General features: G+C 29.1%; 1 protein-coding gene across 5 annotated transcripts in view; it reads right to left on the bottom strand.

Moving 5' to 3' along the window:
• The window catches only part of LOC112597656 (nuclear factor 1 X-type), a 148,143-nt gene extending 127,412 nt beyond the window's left edge, over positions 1-20,731 (bottom strand). For 4 of the 5 annotated variants that reach the window (XM_025343784.1, XM_025343787.1, XM_025343785.1 and 1 more), the window contains exon 1: positions 19,421-19,883. In XM_025343784.1, the coding sequence (XP_025199569.1) occupies positions 19,421-19,501 (81 nt within the window). In that variant the 5' untranslated portion in view covers positions 19,502-19,883. Of the gene's footprint in view, positions 1-19,420; positions 19,884-20,470 lie in introns of those variants that run through there. The other variant, XM_025343786.1, reaches the window with a different exon arrangement.
• Positions 20,732-21,277: the final 546 nt, after the last annotated feature.

The following is a 21,277-nucleotide window of genomic DNA, read 5'->3' as shown; positions in this document are numbered from 1 at the left end:
AATGACATGTATAGAAGCGGCCGTAGTAGCAGCAGCAGAGACTGTGTGAATTATTCTCGGCGGAACGTCCGAAAACACAATGGAAGGACCCAAAGACCGATCATATACACAATTATATTATAATATATATATATGTACGCATAATATGCTCAGTATGTACGCCGCAGACGCGGGTCGGAAAGTTGTACTAACCGATGCCCGAACACGTTAAACACCATCACTGCCATCCCTGTTCGTGTTTGTTGACCCCTTTTATATTATAAATATATATATATATTTTCGCCAATTCGCGTCGTTCTTGTTCAGGCCAGTCGCTCGAACACGACCGCCAAACCGTCCAAAAAGCCTGCACCAACGGTGGCGGCGGTGGCGACAGACAAAACGGTTTCGACGTTTCACAATAATGGCTCATTGTTTTTTTTTCTTTTTGTTTTTTCTCTTCCTGAAATTAATTTTAATTTTTTTTTAATTTATTGGACGCGTAAACTTATGCCGCGAGAACCACCGAAGCATTTCCCTCTAATATTTTTTTTTTTTTAAATTTATTTAATTTATTGTATTTAGGTCGGATGTTTTATATTTTTTTTCAATATTTTTTAAGTACCTAAACTTTAGTTTGAAAATGCAGCAATAAATTTTGGTCAACGCAGCGGTTTTATTTAGCCACCCGTACTTTCACCCCAGTCATCGTATCATCCTGATTTCCCACTCGCGCGCCCAACGATTCTCTTTTTTCACTTTTATCCCTTAGCATCCTCTTGCGCCCCAGTGGTTTATTGGATCCTCTAAATGGTACACATAATATGGGAGAATGTTGTTCAATATATTATTGTTGTTATAGGTCTTAATTGCAACCAAATGTACTGACGCGAAAACCAACATATAAATTACAGCTGCAGTGCACGAACGAGAAAACAATTAGAATTTAGCTGATGACAATATAAATTAGAATTATACTCAATATTAAAAGTAATTAATATTAATATTATTAAAAAAAAGCAGTGGGGTGATTCTGAGTGAGTTGTTACACTTAATGTACTTGTACTAAATTATTAGATGGAATACACACTACCTACATAATATATATATATCGAATCGTTGTAACTCGTAAGAATCAAAATGAACTTATTACTTTGATTACTTTAAAAATGTATATTATTTATTGTATTTAACTGCAGATAGTCATTTTTAATGCGTCTATACCATTAAAAACCATATATACTTTTATATACATACTAAATATTATATAATAGCATTCAGTATTTGAATATATATATATATATATATATATATATATATATATATATATATATATATAGTATCCATTTATATTCTACAATGACATCGTCTGCAGCAGCAAGCAAAACTTAGAATAAAAAAAAAAACGGGAGAATAATTCTTAATATGCAAAATGCATTCATGGGTGCGGTACAGTATATATATATAATATATATTTTTATCATGTATGATATGACCCTAGAGAGGATACAGCTAAGGCTTGTAAAGATTTAGTTGAATGAGACCGATGCGATGCGTTGCAGTTATTGCACTCACTGCAGTGGTTTTAAAAAATTAGTCTGAAAAATCGATGGCTCGTCGGCTTACGCATTTATACAATTTATATATTCTTGCAAATATTGTACTATAATACTGTGATGCACAGATCATTCTACGATATTAACGGTCTCATACGTCGGATGCGAGTTTTATTCGAAAAATCGCCAGTCATTTATCCGCCATTTACTAGTAGATTTGTAACTATCCTGCAACGACTGCGGTATAGTGTTTCTTCGGCGCGTCGCTGACAACCAGAATTAATGAGTCCGTCATGCCGGTTCTTTTAAATCCTGCGGAGACTAACGCTTAAATCCTTTGCAATCGTACACATACAAAAACTAGACATCCCCTTAGATTAATTGCTCTTTTTTTCGCCTCCTCCCTAGCTTGTTAACCCTCCGACCGACTTATTTTCGCGATGATATTATCGAAACAAATCGATCGGATAGCTGCTACGCTGCCGTTGCAGTTCTCTGGCACAATACGAATGAAACACATTTTTCAAATATGAAAATCTGTTGATCACAATGGCGTTTTCTGTAATGTGCGCGTAACAAAACATTCATCACCATATAATTTATAACATATTCTACAACAGCGATATGTTTCAATTTAGGTACAATTCAATAACAGATATCCGCAGAAAGAATCATACGATTAAAAACTTCAGTTTTACGAAATATTTATAATATTATTAGGTATAATATGTGTAAATTATTATGAATTTATATATCTAATATAATTATTATTGTGTGTTAAGTCACGCAATAATCATAATAATATTTTTACTTCATTAATCGAATTAATAATATTATAAGTTATAAGTTATAACAAAGAAAATCGAAGCATTTATACTATATATTTACAGTATGATATTAAATAATTATTTATACATCATAAATTTGCATTTAACTTTATATTCGCTACTAATATTGTGTATTCTATAATATTATTATAGTATTATTATCAGTATTATTAATTTAATACCTCTAATTATTGTTTAGACTACATATGAAGTAATACTCAATATTTACGTATATTTATATGGTACGTATGTATTTGAAGAAAGTAGTTTTTCATACTGCGGTATTAAATACAAAAGAGAATTTAACATTAGATTAAATTTAAAAAATATGATAACAAGAGAAAATGGTTCATTCATAAAATAAAAAATCAATGATGTAATTTCAACAATATGTATTGTAATACTTAGAATTTTAGATTTTTCAGTAAATTTTTATCTTATGTATAGAACGACGAGTTTCGTGTAAACTTGTAACAATATTGTAACGATTGAAATTTATTTCGACACATTGTCTACAACACAACTACCTATTGCTATCATTAGAATATATAATAAACTCATGTTAAGCTTTACAGCAGTGTTGGTAAAACAATGCCGTCTGTTGAACTGAAGGCCTATTATAAGCCACTGTCGTGTCCCGTGCGCGACCGTCTATTTTAAGAGTAAAACGAGCCCTATAAATCTGTAGTGTACGTCGCAAGTCAATACATCCAAGTCACAGTAGAGGCTCCTATGAAATATGAACTGGTAAAATATTATTTTGTCTATGATACAAAAATAACCAAATGAATCTTGCCTCTAGTCTTCTAACCGACAAAACCATTATTAACACAACAATAATAATAAAATATAAACTATACGCAGAAGTATTATGCAAGTAAATTATACTCTACGTGTAATTTAATATTTATTTTATATACTATGTGTATATATATATATAATTTTATAAAATCAAGATATATTTAAGAATACTTATAATTAATTAAAACTAAAAAAAAATACATTTAAAATAATTATATTTTATTTTAAATAAGAATAATTTATTAGATTTTTTAGATTTTATTATATCTAAGTAAAAGAAAAACCGATTAATTTTATTGTTAAAAACGCAAACCACGTTCCTCGAATATTGCATTCACGATGAATGGCGATACCAAAAAACGTAAATTCATTTTACGCTTGTATACGTTTAGTTATAGAGTAAGACTACAAATATAAATTGTATAACAACTTGGTATAATTTTGTACTCATTGCATTATAAGTTACAGTTTAAAATTTGACGAACATTATATTTAGTTCTCAAGTATATATTAATTTTATATTTCAAAAACAACTGTAATGGAATTTAATTAAAGTTTAGTGTTATTATATTGTATTTTATAAATTTTAAAATATTTCCAGATTGGACTACTTAAAAACTGTGGGTTTCAAATTTAAGTTTTTACCTGAAAGTACTCATCATATTTCTTAACTTTAAATAACTAAAATTCTAATTCTAATCATTATCATTATTTTTTTAACTCATTTTAATATTACTGTAAAAGCTCAATAATTACTAAATATACTTAAATTTTGTAAAATTTTTTTGCTTTTATGGGATATTTGTTTTTACACTTTTGAATTGCGTTTAGATTATATTTTATATTTATGAGCGACAGCCTGTATTTAATGTAAACAGTAAACATATAATATGTAATCTAAAAAAAATAAAATTGAAAATGCGAAAAAATTCGAAACACTTTTAAACATATACTTAATATACTGCAGTTTTTCAATAAAATAAACACACAAACGCATAATCGGTGTATATATATAGCGTGCTTATATTATTATTAAAAACTAGACTTATAAACCACATAACGAAAATAATAAAATAATTGTTCAATTAAACGAGCATAATTTTTATAGCCATAATAAATACTAATAATATGATATAGAATATTATGCTATATACGCATCATTGTTGATTATGCACTCGTCACGGTTGAATACTCAAAAATGAGTGCCTCAAGTAGCATATACGCGGTATACTCTATTGCTCTGTGTTTGTATACCATTAATGTTGTATCACTTACATCGGAGGCCTCTGAAAGCGTCACGGACCCCAGCAGTCTAATCCGGATAACGGCGATAATAATCGAATCATGCGGAACTGTACAAGACGCCATATACTTGTGCCGCCGAATGGGTTACGCATATCAATTTACAATAATTTCGTCTACAAACGTAATCTCTCGAGAGAACCTACCTACTTCCTACCCCTCCGTTATCGCGAACATTATTAATATATTGTTATTGTATTAAGTCTTGTCCAACTAACATGCACGCGAACGTCTACTATCAACCAACGTAAAGGTACCTATATAACGTTTAGACGTGGAGGGACATGACTTGAACGGTCCCAGTGGAACGAGCAACTGATTCTCTATAATAATAATAATACGAGTATATACTATATATACTATCATCTTCCTTTGATTAAGTCTCGCTCGACCGGAATGCTAATGTCATTTAGGCCCCCGTGTACAAGTATTATATTATATACAGAGTAAAGGATCCTTTTTATTAATTTACAGCTACGGTAATTCCACGAGACACGGCCTCCATACCTAACCTAGTGAAGTGATTATGTGGTAGAGCAGTGTAGGATGATCAAGACTTGGAATATTATTATAATATTGTCACAACGGTCAATTACGTATATAGTAAGTACGTACCTTTATATTAAAATGGTTTGTGTATATACTAATATAAGCGGTCGTAATTACACGCAATCTCATAGTAATTGTGGTGTACCAATACTGATATAGTAATGTGACCGCACATACGAAGCAATTACTGCTATAAGAACAACTTTCGATGAATCTTGTATTATATTTTAATAAGCTTTTTACCAAGAAAACAAATTGAACAACGTAATAAAATTATTTTTAATGTTTATAAATAGCTAAAAACCAGTTAAATTTTTTTTTTAAATGTATAACATAAAAAAAATGCTTTAAATATTTTAAAAAATTGTCCTTAATCGAAATATGCCTAAACTATTATAATGGTTTGTGGCTCTTTTTAATTTCAACAAGTTATCAAAGAATGTTGTATAATTAATAAGATCTAAATTTTGAGGCAATTTAATTAAAAATATTATAACTATTTTAAGTTAACACTTAACACCAACAAAGAAAATTAGTGTTAAAAAAATTTACAACCATATATTTTGACACACTGAGACTGTTTTAAAAAAAATGTAGACGATTTAGATTTAAAATATTCTTAAATATCAAATATACCATTACCTTTAATTTTCATCTCATAGTTGTCATCTATCGGTGCAATTATGACAATGTAGCTATATTAGTATACTTTATAGTTTATTAATTCAAACACAGTATATATTTTCGTCAACAACGCGTCACATATTCACAAAACATTTTCTGTGTGTATCACGGTAAATAAATTAAACACAGAGAGAAAAAACACGAGAAGACATTAGAAAAAAAAGTTAAAATTAAAATGTATATTAAATAAAATATGTTTCCATAGAACATTATAATCTTTCTATGTAATTTAAAAAAAGAGCATTTACTTTCAAATCCAAACCCTATACTCGTATTAATTAATATTAATTATAATATATTATGTTATACCTAGTTATTACTTATTTAAGAAAATGTAATGAGCAATAACCTGAAAAAAAGAAAGTATTAAGTTTAAAGTTCCCTTATTATATATAATATAATTACATATTTGTGTTGTTTTCAATTTTGTTGCTATCCGGGGCTTTAAAATGGCATCATGTAATAATAAAAAAAAATTGCTACAGGCTTTTTTAAAGAACGTTTGCGCTATACGTTTACTTCCCTGCAGGTAATTTCACAAAGTCCACTCCATTAGGAAACAGTTCCCGTTTATATATAATATAGATAAAACTTCTGATATTTATCAACCCCTCTATATATTATAGCCCTTCAAACCATACAGGTATATATAAAAATATATAGTGATATAATTCATTTGAGCCGTGTAGAACCGTATTTATATACCAAAATATAATAGGTAAAAGATAAAATCGTTATTTTTTATTTAAAGGTTACTATTCATAGGTACACAAAAACACAATAAATTTAAAACGAATCACGAATGTACATCGTCGCAATTAAAAAAAATATCTACCATAATTTATCGTATTATATAGAAGTTGTATCAGGATCAGGTAGATATGATATGACATAGTCTATAATTTACTTAAATATAATTTCAATGTTCAGTTGTCATATCTTCTTAAATTCCTAATACTCTCTGATTTTGAAATCAATTTGTAATATAGTCATGATGACGTAATAAACGCGTATAATAATAAATAAGACCAAAAAAAATAATTTACATGCGTATATCAGTCCAATTAATGAACGAAAAAAATATAGTAAAATGGGAAACCTCGCTATGTTGAGGAAAAAATTAAAGCCACGTGGTCTGACTTCGTAGACATTTACCTGCGATAGTCGCGATTCACGAGAAAAGGCTGAATTACCCGCCAAAACTGTCGTGGGAAAATAAAATACAATAAAACGTCGGTCCAACTGGATTATATCCAAACGCCCTTCAAATAACTGAATCTTTTAAGGTCCAGTATGTTTTACAACCGTGCCAAACATCACGCAGTGTTAATACAGTCGTGAATATATCGCCCTATGTTATTGTTTTACAAATAATTTTCCATCACAAAGTCTTCTTATGATATTATATAATAACACTATTGCTCTAACGTTGATTCTTTATTACAATTAATATTTTTTTCATTACCGCTACTGCATGCACGATATATATATTGTTTTCATTTAGAGAGCCCGTTTCACACATTGAAACGGCCTATATTCCACACGTTATTAATACACATTTATGCAGCACGTATATAACGAGCTGCCGGTGCTATTTTCGAACAGAAGCTCGAGGGTACCTAAATTGCCTAATCGTGACGCCCTCATCAAGGTTTTGACGTTCTAAAATAAAACATTTTCTAACAAAATAAAAAAAAATAATATATTTTTGTCCTTTTGAAATTTTGCCAGATCGTAAATTTTATTATAGCTCTACAATTCGAGTGGAACTTCTCCGCCTTTTTTTATTTAACAATTCCGCTTAGTCTGGTACTTATTTTATTTTATTTTTCCAACTCGGTAACCGAATAGCCGAACCGGACACGATGAAAATTGCTTTGCGGACATTTGTATTTGAATTACTACTTATAAAGGAGAAATGTGTAGATTTAATTTTTGATAAATATAGGAGAAAAAATATTATAATATGATTATAAATTCGCCCACGAACTACCAGAATTGCAGAATATTGTGTGCCTGGTCGTGTATATAAATGAAGGCAACAAAATGCAATTCTATTGTTCAGGCATATTCTATTATTATAACTTTATAATCATCGAATATTATTACGCACAATCATAAAATAAATTAATTTTTTCCGTATTGTGTATTACTCATGTACACAATTTCTTGTGGGTGGCAATTTAATTTACTAGGACATGTTTATTTTCATCATCAACCTACTCGATTGTTTTCAATCAAAAATATCAATTCATGAAAAACACTTGAAAATCTTCAATTACGTAACAATCACAGTCTTCGAGTATAAACGTAAGTTATTTTGAATGTGTTAGATCAATCAACCATATTTTTTTAAATAATAAAATATTTCATTGTGTTTTAATATCAATAATTAATTTTAATTTTAAATATCTATAAAATTATAATATAAGCAGTAAATAATAACTTTATTTTAGGTAAAATAATCTTTTAGCTGAGACGTTAAAAGTAAAAGTTGTATATTTGATATATATAAACCTAACCTAACACAATGTAAACATAACCGAACATGTATAGTAAACAATGTTAAGTATACAAAACAATTAATGTAAGAATAAAATAAAGCCATAATTGATATTATATGGGTTATTCAATATACATACAAAACTATGCTGTATAATATTAGATTTAAAAAAACGATTAATGACTGTGTATAATTTATGAAATAAGCAAAAACACGTGCAATGGTATTTTGTAAATCTTAACAACATGATCAATTAATTGAGAAATTACAAGAAAAATTTTCAATAATAATTTTTATTTATTTGAACTGCGATCATTAAATTGGTTTGTCTTACTAAAAAAAAATTAATATACAGCTTAATTAATCTATAACAGATGTTCAGATATTTTGCATATTATATTTTAACAGTTGTGAGAAATAAAGATAAATCGAATCGTCTTAAGATGCGTAATGACCTTACAATTATGTATGTGAATTATTACTACAAAAAATAGAATTATCTAACTAATTAAAGTTAATTAAATAAAAGTAGATACGTATAAGAGTAAGCAACACATAAAAGCTTGTATACAAACAATTTCACATTCAATCAATGCAGAATAAAAACCTATTACGATATCGGTAAAATTATTTTAACTAAGAAAAAATTCTCATAATAACTATACTTATTCAGTCTGGTAATAAATCTTTAATGCATATTGTATTTTATACAATTAATATTATGTTAATCTACATAAGTGACAGTTTGAAGTGTTATAAAGCATTATAACCTAGTTATATTTTATATTCCTATGTCATTAATGAATACAGTTAAAACGACAAAAAGCCTTTGATATATATATATATATATACAAGTACTTACTCGTATAGTCGTATAATTGAAATTATAAGTTAAAATTCATTTATAAGTTGTACTATAAAACAATTCCGATAGACTTTTAAAACAGCTGCTTACATAGCGTCATATAATTACATAAAGCACATAATGTATTTTAGATTTATATTAACACTCGACATAAATACATGTATTACTCCTAATAAGCTTTTAATAGTTTTAACCATTATATGCATTGAGACTTATCATAAAATGAAAATTAAATTTAAGAGCAATATTTATAAAAGCACTTAAAACAGTTTTTATTGATAAACAATGCAAAACTGTACACGATTTATTTTCAGAATCAAAATGTGATTTGTGGTTCATGATATAGCGTGTTTTAACTTTAGTTCCATTACATATCATACATGTCAATAAGTGAGACCACCGCCCGACCTAGTTTTCGACTACTATATGAATACGCGTATAGCTGTATAGGTATATTATCCGACCCTTTTTTTCCGTTTTTGAAACCGTTCCAATCAACTGCGTACATATAGTACTTTGCAAACCCACTATTCCGGGTCAAGGTCATATCGTGGAGGGTCTGATACACACAAGTCCATTGAAAACGCAGTGTGTTATTCGATTTACGAAAGAAACATATGGCTGAATCTGATATTTTTTAACATCCTGCATGTTGTATATTACAGCTGTGTACAACTATAGGAAAGATATTATAAGTTCCCAATAAAAAAAATCAAACTACATCGTCCACGAACGAAAAGAAACTCAAAAGGGAGATTTTTCCAATATAAATCCGATTTTCGACCTTAACCTTTACTCACGCAATTTTTATGCCAAAATTATTGTCTGCTATGAACGTCAATGATTCATTTATAACTTTTGCCAAAAACTCTAAATTTTTGTTACATGAAATATTTGTATACAAAAATTACATAACAATAAAGTGTTTTATAACGAAAATTAACTATATATATTACATACTTTTAGTTTATGCTGTATATCATAATCTCGTTAATTATATTAGGTAGGTACACCGTATGCATAACTCTATTTTAATTTATTAATTTTATTACTTGAATATGCTTTTAAGTGTAAGTATATACCTATATGTTATTTTTCGATGACAATATCTCAATTAAAAAAAGATATAATTTTATTATATATAGTAGTATTATTAGTAGTAGTTTATTATATATTGAATGAACATAGAACATAATATACGATTAGTATAATATTTTCAAAATTAGTTATTTTTATGACTCATGGAGTTTCCTGCTGTAATAACGTACCTATTTAATTATAACTCTTTAACAAACGGACACGATTATCGTGAATAAAAAAGGAAACAATAAAATGATTTAACAGATTATACCTACGTGACATGCTAATCATGACAACGTCAAAAAATTCGATCACATGTATATATATATTTATAAATATTTATAGATATACTTAGCTAGATATCTATCTATTTATTATGATTAAATCCATTTAGGTTGGTATTGTTTTTTTGTGAACTAGTAACTTTCAATATTTTAACTGTATTATTGTATTATAATAATATTCTTAATTATAAAAATTCAATTAAAAATAATATACATAAACGATGTCTAAATAATAATTATTTTCATAACATTATAATATGAACGTCAACTTATTAGTTACTACTGAAACTGAATTAAAATCAATCCACAAAATAAATTAAGATACCAACTTAAAATTTAATTCAATAAAACATAAAATTTTTTCAAGCCTATTGGGTAAATTTTGGAGAAATTTTTATACTTGATGTATTTCTATTAAAGTAAGAAACTGATAAGAAGATATGATAACATCGTACATTCAAATAGTACTTACGGATATTTTTTAAAGTACCTACCTATAACTAAAGAGAACAGAAAAAAAAATTGTTTTTTTGATTTTTTACTGCTGACAATATGATGTTATTTAATCGTCTTCTTAGCGGTTAAATGACCAAACTAAACCGTATCTCATACATAGGTAATATTAGGTGTGTTTGTAAAAATATATATACCGTTTGTTCACTAGGGAACATTGAATTTCTAGGCCGGATTAAAATGGAATAAATTGAATTTTTTTACAAGTTATAGTGGTACACATAATACATTTGTAAATAAATTTCAAAATTTTTATCATTTCGGTATGCGCATGCGTAATAAAAATATTTGTCTTTTTTTAATAGTAACACCTATTTTTGAAGGATAGGCCTAATTTTTTAAAACATTTTTATGTATCAATAATTATGGTTCTAAATTAAAAATTGACTGAATATAAGCCATTTCCTTTTTAATAAATAAATACATTTTTACAATTATGTATTGAAGTGCGTAAAATCATTTATAATTATTTATTATTGGTTAATTTTTAAATGTTTTTACATATTTATTTTTTTTACGTGTTGTCAAGAAATTCAATGTTTCATAAATTAGTGAAAACACGGTGTAGGTATATACATACGTATATCTAGAAGATTTTAAAAAAATTATAATATTATAATATTTAAACTATAGGACACACGCATACTAATATCACAATAATAAAATTATGATGGCAAAATTTGTTTTTAATAAATTGATCAAATTATTACCTGACATTTATAATATCGGTACTTACTCTATGTATAGTAATTTCAACATTATAAAGCAATAACAACAATTATGAAACACCATACATATATAGTTATAGAGTTTAACATTTTTAATTACTAACACTTTATACACTATAGGAATTTACAATTTTAAGTACATTTCATTAAACTTTCCATGAAAATGTATTGAAAGCACCATAAAGATATGAATATACATTATATGAAAGTTGAACAATTTGTTTTCTGTATGATTACTATACATAATATTTAATATTATGTAAAGGTATACTTAAGTATAATCTTAAAATGTACAACAACGTGCATAATATACAGAAGGTATTATCAATCCATAAAATATAAATTATATTTATGTAAATATATACTCGGTACATAACTAATTTAATTGTTTTCTTTTTTTGTAAAAAATATAAAAAAACAGTATAATTTATTTTCAAGAAATAAGAGAACTATAATATTATATAGGAATAGGACGCAGCAGTTTCATCGATTCGTTAAATATTCTCATGATTGCAATAATGTTACCATTCTCAATGAATGCATTAAATAACATATAAGTAGTAGGTACCTATAGCTTATAGCCATATCATAGATACCTAAGCAATATAACACGAATTGTTACTTTATCTAACAAAACCTATCTATAGTATAATAAGATTTATTTATATTATGTGTGAGGTGACACATAAGTTATTGCAATATATATATTTATCGGTGCACAAAAAATAAAAATCTCAAACCAAAGTCAAAATTTTATTTAAGTAGATTCACTATACGTAGAAAAATAAATGTTAAAATTAAAGTATATTTATAATCATTACTATTCAATACCTTGTGTGGCGAATAAAACTGCGACGGCCAGCTGGACGATTGGTTGTGATATCCAAGTGCGGGCGGATAAGTCCCGCACTGATACATATTTTAACGGTTGAAGGTATGTATGATCATACGGATCTCAAAATATTGTCTAAATCGGTTCGCAAAAAAAAATTAACATCACATCGAAAATTCAAAAGATCATATTTTATCGACATATCTACACGACGCGACGTAATGAAACATAAAATAAAAATGATATAAAAACGGTAGAACGCAGTACGGAAGACACTCGATGACGTTTAATATAATGAGCAATGGCAATAGAATAATGCAATATTTTTTAAGTTATATTCTATCGGTGGTGAGTTTCGTATACTCGTACAAAAATAACTCGCCCGCGACACATCGACACCAAACGCGCGCGCGCGTCTGCGCCCCGACGAGTATACAAATCGTTTATTACCGTATAGAAGCAGGCTGCCGGTATGAATATTGTAGAACGTACAATAAAAGATTAGGTATACCTACCTACCACATACCCGACGCACTACTGCGGTATAATAATAAAACAACATGTATAGTGTTATTAACCACGGTAGCACGCATATACATACTGAACGGACAAGACTATAATATTATTATCTATACGTTATGTGTGTGTGCGCGCAAAAAGAGAAAAACTCGTAATAATAATTATAAAGAAAATAATAATATTACGATGGTAATGAGAGAAAAATAATAGGAAGAAAAGAGACGCGGAAAAAGGCGAAACGCGGCGGACGGAGATAGCGGGCGTTGTGGTACATGTGTGCGAGTGCGACGGAGCGAGAAGGACGCGAAAAATAGAAAGAAAAAAAATCAATCACGTTCCAAGCCACGCCCGCGTGTCCGTTCGTCGGCCAATCATGTCGGGCGAGCGAAAAACGTCCGAAGGCGGCTACGGGTCGGCGGCTGCGGTTACGACCAAAGCGGCGGCGGCGACGTTGTCGTCGGTGACGATGACGCGCGGTGACACGGTGATGGGTCGACGACGGTGACGGGGTAACAGCGATGATGGACGATCTCGCGCGAGCCCGACCGGTATATCCGTTTCACCGACGGCACGTTGAACGTTGAATAGGTAGGTACTACACTACGCCACCGCACCGGTGACGGGTGGCCACCGCGCTAGTTCTGTCGGTGAACGGGATTTTTTCCGTCATTAATGTTTACAATAAAGTTTACGCGTGCACAAAATGATGTAGGTACCTTTCAAATATTATTTATTAATACATTTTTTTTTTCCATGGATTGAGTATACCCTATCAGTTATCAATCGTGGAGGACTAGATATTGCATTAGGTACCATACGATTACAATAATTATTATACCATAATAAAATAATATGATATTGTTTAAAATTTATAGAATATAAAACATGAAAACAATTTGTGCTTTTAAATATAAACTGTAATAATATTAATTAAGTAACGTATTATTTTCCGAAATGATGAATAACTGCTGAAGCGATTATATAATGTACCTAAGTAATAAATTAAAAAGATGAATCAATGTAATATAATATATTCAATGTATATACAACGAAACCTCTGAACACTCGGCCACTAAATTTTTATCTAATATTTAAAAATTGAAACTATCAGCTATTCAGAAAATTCAGTCGATAAGTTAGTAATTTGTTCCCAAAAAAACGTCCACTATTTAGTAGTGTTCGCTGTTTAGAGGTGTATTGAGACACACCTATTATTAAGTAGGTTTCACAGTAAAACTATGTAGACTGAAATGTAAAAAGCTTCAGACGGTTTCACCTTACGCCATATTTTTAATTGAATATTGATTATTTATCTTAGTATGGTTAGGTAAAAAACAGTAAAAGACTGGTATCTACCTATATAAAATGTAAAAGCGTAAAATTACAATTTATATTAAAACAGTAAAAAATAATAATATGGAAATATAATTTTTAAATATTCCATTTCTGTTATTAATGTACATTTTTTCATACTTAACGACACAGTGAATTAATTTTTTTTTATATAAATTTTAAATCCTACATAGGCAGTCAGGAATCGCTTTAATTTCTTTTTTTTTGAAATTGTTGACGAAAATCAAAGTACAGCTTATACTCCTTACGTATTTTCAGGTAATTTTTTCTTATATAAAAATATAAAATGAAAATAAAAATTATTATGACATAAAGATTCTATTTTAATTTTACAAAACAAACAAAATAAGAACGATCTGATACCTTATAGCTAGAAATAATTTAGCACGAATTAATGAATTAAGTACTCATAGGTATAGCTATTTCAGTGCAAAATGTAAATGTTATCGTTACATTTAACAGATTATAATAACTGAAAAATATCCAAAGGACTAGATATCAGGAAAATGCATACCTACTAATATTAAAATTTTATTTTATTAAAATGCATACTTTTACTGAATAAAATAAATATTCTCTGCTGAAATTATTATAAATAAGTAATTCATATGAATATTGAATATTTATGACTCGGTGTTTACTTTTGAATTCCAGTTACGTAATCATATTAATACTAACAAGTAATTACTACAATTACATATTTTATAAATAATATATTATGATATTCTGAAATAATAATCCATAATAAAATTAGATATATTTTAATAGAACATGTAATATTGTGCACAATTAAGTATTAATATAGTAGGAACTTATAAATTATACATTTTAGATATCAATATTATTCAAATTTAAAATTATTTTATCGACTTATAAGTGTGTTTTTTTTCAGTATCTATATATATATTTGTAAGAATCAACTATCTATTATTTATTAAAAAATAAGCAAAAACACCAATGATAATAATAATACTATAGGTATACGAAGTTCTGAAACAAAGCCAATGGATATTAGTATTAAAGATCACTCTCTGATAACTGTTATAGTCGCCAATCCTCTGTTGTTATCATTTATCAATTAACCGATATTTAAACCTAATACCTATATATATATTTGAGATATTACAGTGATACTAACTTAAATTGTTTTACTAGAAATAAATGCTTAAGTTAATAAATTATAAAAATTAAATTATTTCTTTATTATTGTTAATTTATTAACTAAATATAATAATAATAGTGGGTACATTTAAATATATAATTTAATAAAGCGTAAATTATTGTTCGTTATACACAATACACCTATATTATTACTTAATTTATTTATCTATGATACAAATATTCACAAATTAAGACATTTAAATATTAAATATTGAGTGCAGTTATAACTTAAACAAATGATTTAAATGGATATAAATTACAAATTATATGCAAGACACTAAGACTATTAAACTATAAATAAACCTCAGTATGATTTTATTTATACCTATAGTAACGCACTTTAAAAATAAAGTTATTTGAGTCATACTATTTTCTAAACAAAAAAGCAATGAATTTAAAAACATATGATGATATACTTTAAAAGGCCTACATAGTATAGAGTAACAACTGTGATAGACCATAAACCTATTTAATATATACGTACAAAGATTTTAATTGTATTTTTATAGTGCGCGTAAAACATAACACAATATAATGTAAAAATTACTTTATAATAGTTGTATATGTATATATATACATAATGTATAATAATATAAGCTACAGTACATCCTATAGTTTGTGCCAACTACAGCAAAATATTTTAAAATTATGGGTTGCAGCATGTAAAAGTATCACACCACGCCACCAAACGTGATGTTATTTTGAAATAAATAAAAAAGTTACATTGGTAAATGGTAATATCAAAGAGTAAAATCACTTAAAACATGCAATAACTACCACACATTCTGTACCTACTTTATTTAAACTTTACAACAAGCTACAGTAACAAGAAGAATATAGAAATACTACTATGGGGACATACGTAATATAAAAAGGCTTTAAGGGTAGTATACATAATAAAATCGCAGAGGTGGTAAAATTATTTTTCCGGTCACGAATCGTATACGCGGGTGGTCCTTTTGATATGCTCAACGGGCGTGCGCGAGAAAAGGCTCCGCCACTGGACGTCCCCTTTACCGATGTAGTGGGACCCCCCACTAAGGAAAATTCAACCAGCTATTGAGCTATATCATAAACATTTTATCGAAATTATTATTATCATTTCCAAATTACAAAACACATTGATATATTGCAAGTGATAAACATAATATGATATACATTTAAAATATATTCACTGCATCACTAGCAACTATACAATAGGTAAGATATGTGGTATATATACTATGATATTAATATATTATTCTATAGGAAGTGAGTGCGCACGCGCACGGATATATGTGTGTAAGTGTGAATGTGTCATTTGTGTTGTACCGGGGAAATTGCTGCGACGTTGTCGTTGTAGAGAACCCCAAGAGGTTCTATTAATAATGTCTTGTCGGTGTACAATGATAATTGAATGAACATATAGACACATAGTAAATATAAACACACATGAATACGTACACACAGTATTAAACTATTATAATGTAGGTATATGGTAAGCAAAGAATTTATTTACACTAAGACAATTTTGAATTTAAATTTCAGCTGAAATTTATAATTATATGTATTTGGAATTTTTTACAATATTGTGAGCTTTAAAAATTTGTTTTTATTCATTCATTCATTCATTCAAAAAAAATAAAATAGATAAATTTGATGGTTTTAAAATAAAAAAATATTTTACATTTTCATTTTTATTAAAAAATTGGCTATTATATCATACTATCTTAAATAGTTGGGACAATACAATTTCAGTAATTTATAGTTTATAATATATATAATCAGCTAAAAATAATATGGTTTAATTCAATACATTTTAAGTATAAAAGTGTACAATACTTAAGAGGCCTACCTATTTAGATGTATATATATATACCGTATAGTTTATAGTGCGTACTTAGTTCTGACTACCTATATATATATCTGGTTATTTTAGAAATGATGACTAAAAAATTATTTAATTATATTCATTATAATCCATACATTGGTATATTGAAAGTTTAGTTTTCATCTCTAGTATAAAAGTAAAAATGTCTAATATATAGACTTACATACATAAATTGGTTTTAATTAATACAGAAATATAATATTTTTGATAGAAATTTTAATTTTATATTTTAATCGATACGTTCAAATAACATAAATATATTGGTATTATTTATTTAATAAAAACAATCAAGTATCTATATCTACTTATAAAGGCATATCTTAACAATCCAAACCTATATTATCTATACGTAGGTATTACACATGGTTATGTGGGCAAACCGGCATAATAATATATATTTTAAAATAATAAACTTTCTCTACAAAGTAGGAGTTATATATTATATACTTAGTTTTTTATAATTATTACAATTTATAAATATACAAAAGTTCTTAATATTAACATTTAAAAATGCTGAAGTGTTTGTAAAAGGTTGAAGTTTAAACTGTGTAAATAAAAAATTATAATATAATAATGTTATTATTATATAATAACCAAAAGCTCAAAACACAGTAGGTACTACCTATATGATAAATAAACTGTGTCTTCTATAGAAATTAATTTCCCATAAAGAAACTTATGAATGTTTTAAAATATGTTTATGTTTTATGTCTTAAATAAACATATAAGAACTAAACCACTTGACTCTTTGAGTTTTATTTATATCTATACTATATATATGTAGCAAATTATTAAAAGTATCTAAATGATTTTCTGATGAGAAAATAAAAAACAACTACACATAGCCATTAGGTACCTAATACCTATGTTCTATATATAAGTTAAAAATTATACAAATAATATCTTAAGCACTTTGATAAACATGTATTAACAACTTCAATTAAAAAAATTTATACTATGAAAATATATGGGTATAAACGCGGAAAAGAACTAATTATATCACCAATATTTAACATATTAATGGCATTAAAATGTTTTCCTTGTGGTATATCAACCAGATAATATTACCTCCACAAAATGACATTTAAAATCACTTCATATAAGTCTATTTTTTATCATAGTCATACATACATTTATACATACATTTAATTAGGTACCTATATAGTTAATGAAACTTATAATTTAATAATATGAATAATGTATACCCACACATAGAAGAACTTATTTAACAGAAAAATGTTTTTTTCAGTACTTAAAATTACAACGAATTATAAATTGTAATCTTATTACTATTATTATATATAGAAAAATCGAATTTATTGTTTTCATAAGCATAAATATTATATAAATTAAAGAAACTTTAATTTTTATGAAGAAAAAAGTTCAAGCAGATGTTGATTTCACTAGTTATAGTTAAAGAGTGTACCGCCATAAAATGTTTATTATTTTTGATGACACATTTTTATTTCAGTGCGACCTATCAACAACTGTCGTTTGATAAAATACGATTTCGCTAACAGCCGGGTAAATTAAATCAGCGTATATATAAATACTTATACAACAAAATGCGTACGGGACATCGGCCAAAAAGCACACCTGCGCCAATGTCAATACGCAATTGTTGTGCTATGCAGTTAAAAATATTGTTTCGCCCTTTACATATATACGGTACGGCAGTTCAATTTCGATGAACAAATATTTAGGGCAACAATAATTATAATACCAGAGTATAGAAATTCTAGCGTTCCGGATATTATAATATACTTTATACTCCTAAAATGAGACAAGACCAATGCTCATGGGTTTATATTCAAACATTATACCTATCTATAAATATAAATATATTGTGTATTTAAATTCGATCACATTGAATCTATAACAGCGATGTAATAGATATTGGGTAGATATTATACTCATACAAGAAAAAATATAATAAAATCGTATAAAACATTTACAATAATATAAAAAAATAGTCATAAAAATAATATTAATGTATATTATTTTGAACACACACCTGACTGGACGAAGGTGCCTGCAAATAGTTGGACACGTCCGGTTCTATCATGTAGTTGCGCAGCGAATCCGGTATGAACATAATCGCAATGTGTCCAAAACGCGAAAATGGATTTCAATGAATAATAGGTTTTCGTTGATGTTTTTTTAAAAATCGCGCGTAAATCGTTCCTCCGTATGTATTAAGAAATACAAAAACAAAATATTATAATATTATATACAATTTGTATAGGTATATAGGACCGAAACCGAATAGTGTATCTTATTACATTGCACTCAAAACTTGATAATTATGTCATTTTACGATAATATTTTTCGTCGTTTGGACGGTATGAGCAAACGGACATCGGGAGGGGAAAAAAAAAATAACAAATCGGTCTAATAAAATTCACGCGGTTCGGCGGCGCGTATACGGACGACAACGGTATGCGTGCGGGCGGCGAGCGACTCGCTGCGACGGCGACACGGAGCAGATGCGGTGTGTGATACACAAAGCACCGCACGCGGCGGCCGAGCACCACGCGGCCGGAGTACCGATGGGCGGAAACCGTCGTCGGGGAGGAGCGTGCGGCAGCGCGTGCGCCGGCCCCCGCCCCCCCCATCCACCACCCCCCTTTGGGGAACGCGCACGTGCGCCACACGCAAACGTATCTCCCCACCCGCGGGCGCGAATGAAGACTCGGTGCAAACCACGGACGCCACCACCCTCCCCTCCGTCATTCGTGGGGAGGTTTTCACTTAGTCGTTTGCTTTGGTCTCGTCTTTTTACAGCCACGGATAAAGGTACCTCTACCTACTCATACGTCGTACGGTACATTACGCAATGTAACGAACAGTATTATTATAATATATATATATACACCTACCTACCTTATATTACCCGTTTACTATAGTTACTAATGCTCGTCTATATAATAATAATTTTAATATTTACATACCTACTTATAACTATATTATTACGATCTGTAAATCACAATAACACTATAATATAATGTCTACAGTCGGTCAACAAGATATTATTATTATGTCACGTCCGATTGAAAATACTTACCATGATATTTCCGAGTCTTTCCGAGTTTTGACGGAAGTGATCGTGTGATGTGCGGTCACGAAGCGCTCATAACGGTGACGACGCGGAGTAGCAGTGTGGTGATGTTTGCGCACACTTAACAGCGACGAAACCGGTGCGGAAGTTGGGCAGATAAAACGGCGGGAAACGCGGAAAAATCAACACGCGCGCGCGCGCGCCCGCGATCGCTCGCGCGCGTAAACGTGTACGGGAGAGGACGCGCGTGTGCGTCGTGCGGTTTGTGGTGCATGTTACGCGAGCACACACAGCACAGTAACACACAATGCACGTCAGACACGATTTTGCCGCCGCGTAAGTATGTACGCACCAAAGACCGAACGGCGGCGACATGCTATGTGTGTGTGTGTGTGTATGCACGCGGCGCGGTGCAACGAACTCATCGTTCATAATATCGCGATGTGCAGCAATGTTTTTCATTTCCCGAAAATCCGACCTTTTTCTTACAAAGGCGCCATGAGATTAAATAGTTTCTAAAGGTACTCGCAAACTGCAGCAGCGACATCGTTAAATTCCGTTATCTTGGCGGCGCCTCCTACGTAAAGCGTTAATAATAAATTGTGTCTGGATACGTTTACCGCAGCGAACGCGATGTTAAAGCCTTTATGTTGAATTGTTTTCTCGCCATTCGCTTTAATTGTCAACAAAGTTACACTGAAGATTTAAAACAGTAGTGGATTTAGTTAGTGTTCAATTTAGGCCTCAAACAATAAAACACTATAATCTACCACTTAAAGCTGAACAGTATAGATCTTAACCCTCCCCAAACAT

The sequence above is a fragment of the Melanaphis sacchari genome, unplaced genomic scaffold (assembly GCF_002803265.2).
Source record: "Melanaphis sacchari strain LSU unplaced genomic scaffold, SCAv2.0 Contig436_pilon_pilon, whole genome shotgun sequence".
NCBI lineage: Eukaryota > Metazoa > Arthropoda > Insecta > Hemiptera > Aphididae > Melanaphis > Melanaphis sacchari.
The sequence above is the reverse complement of the archived record's forward strand: the minus strand, read 5'-3'. Positions and strand labels throughout refer to the sequence as shown.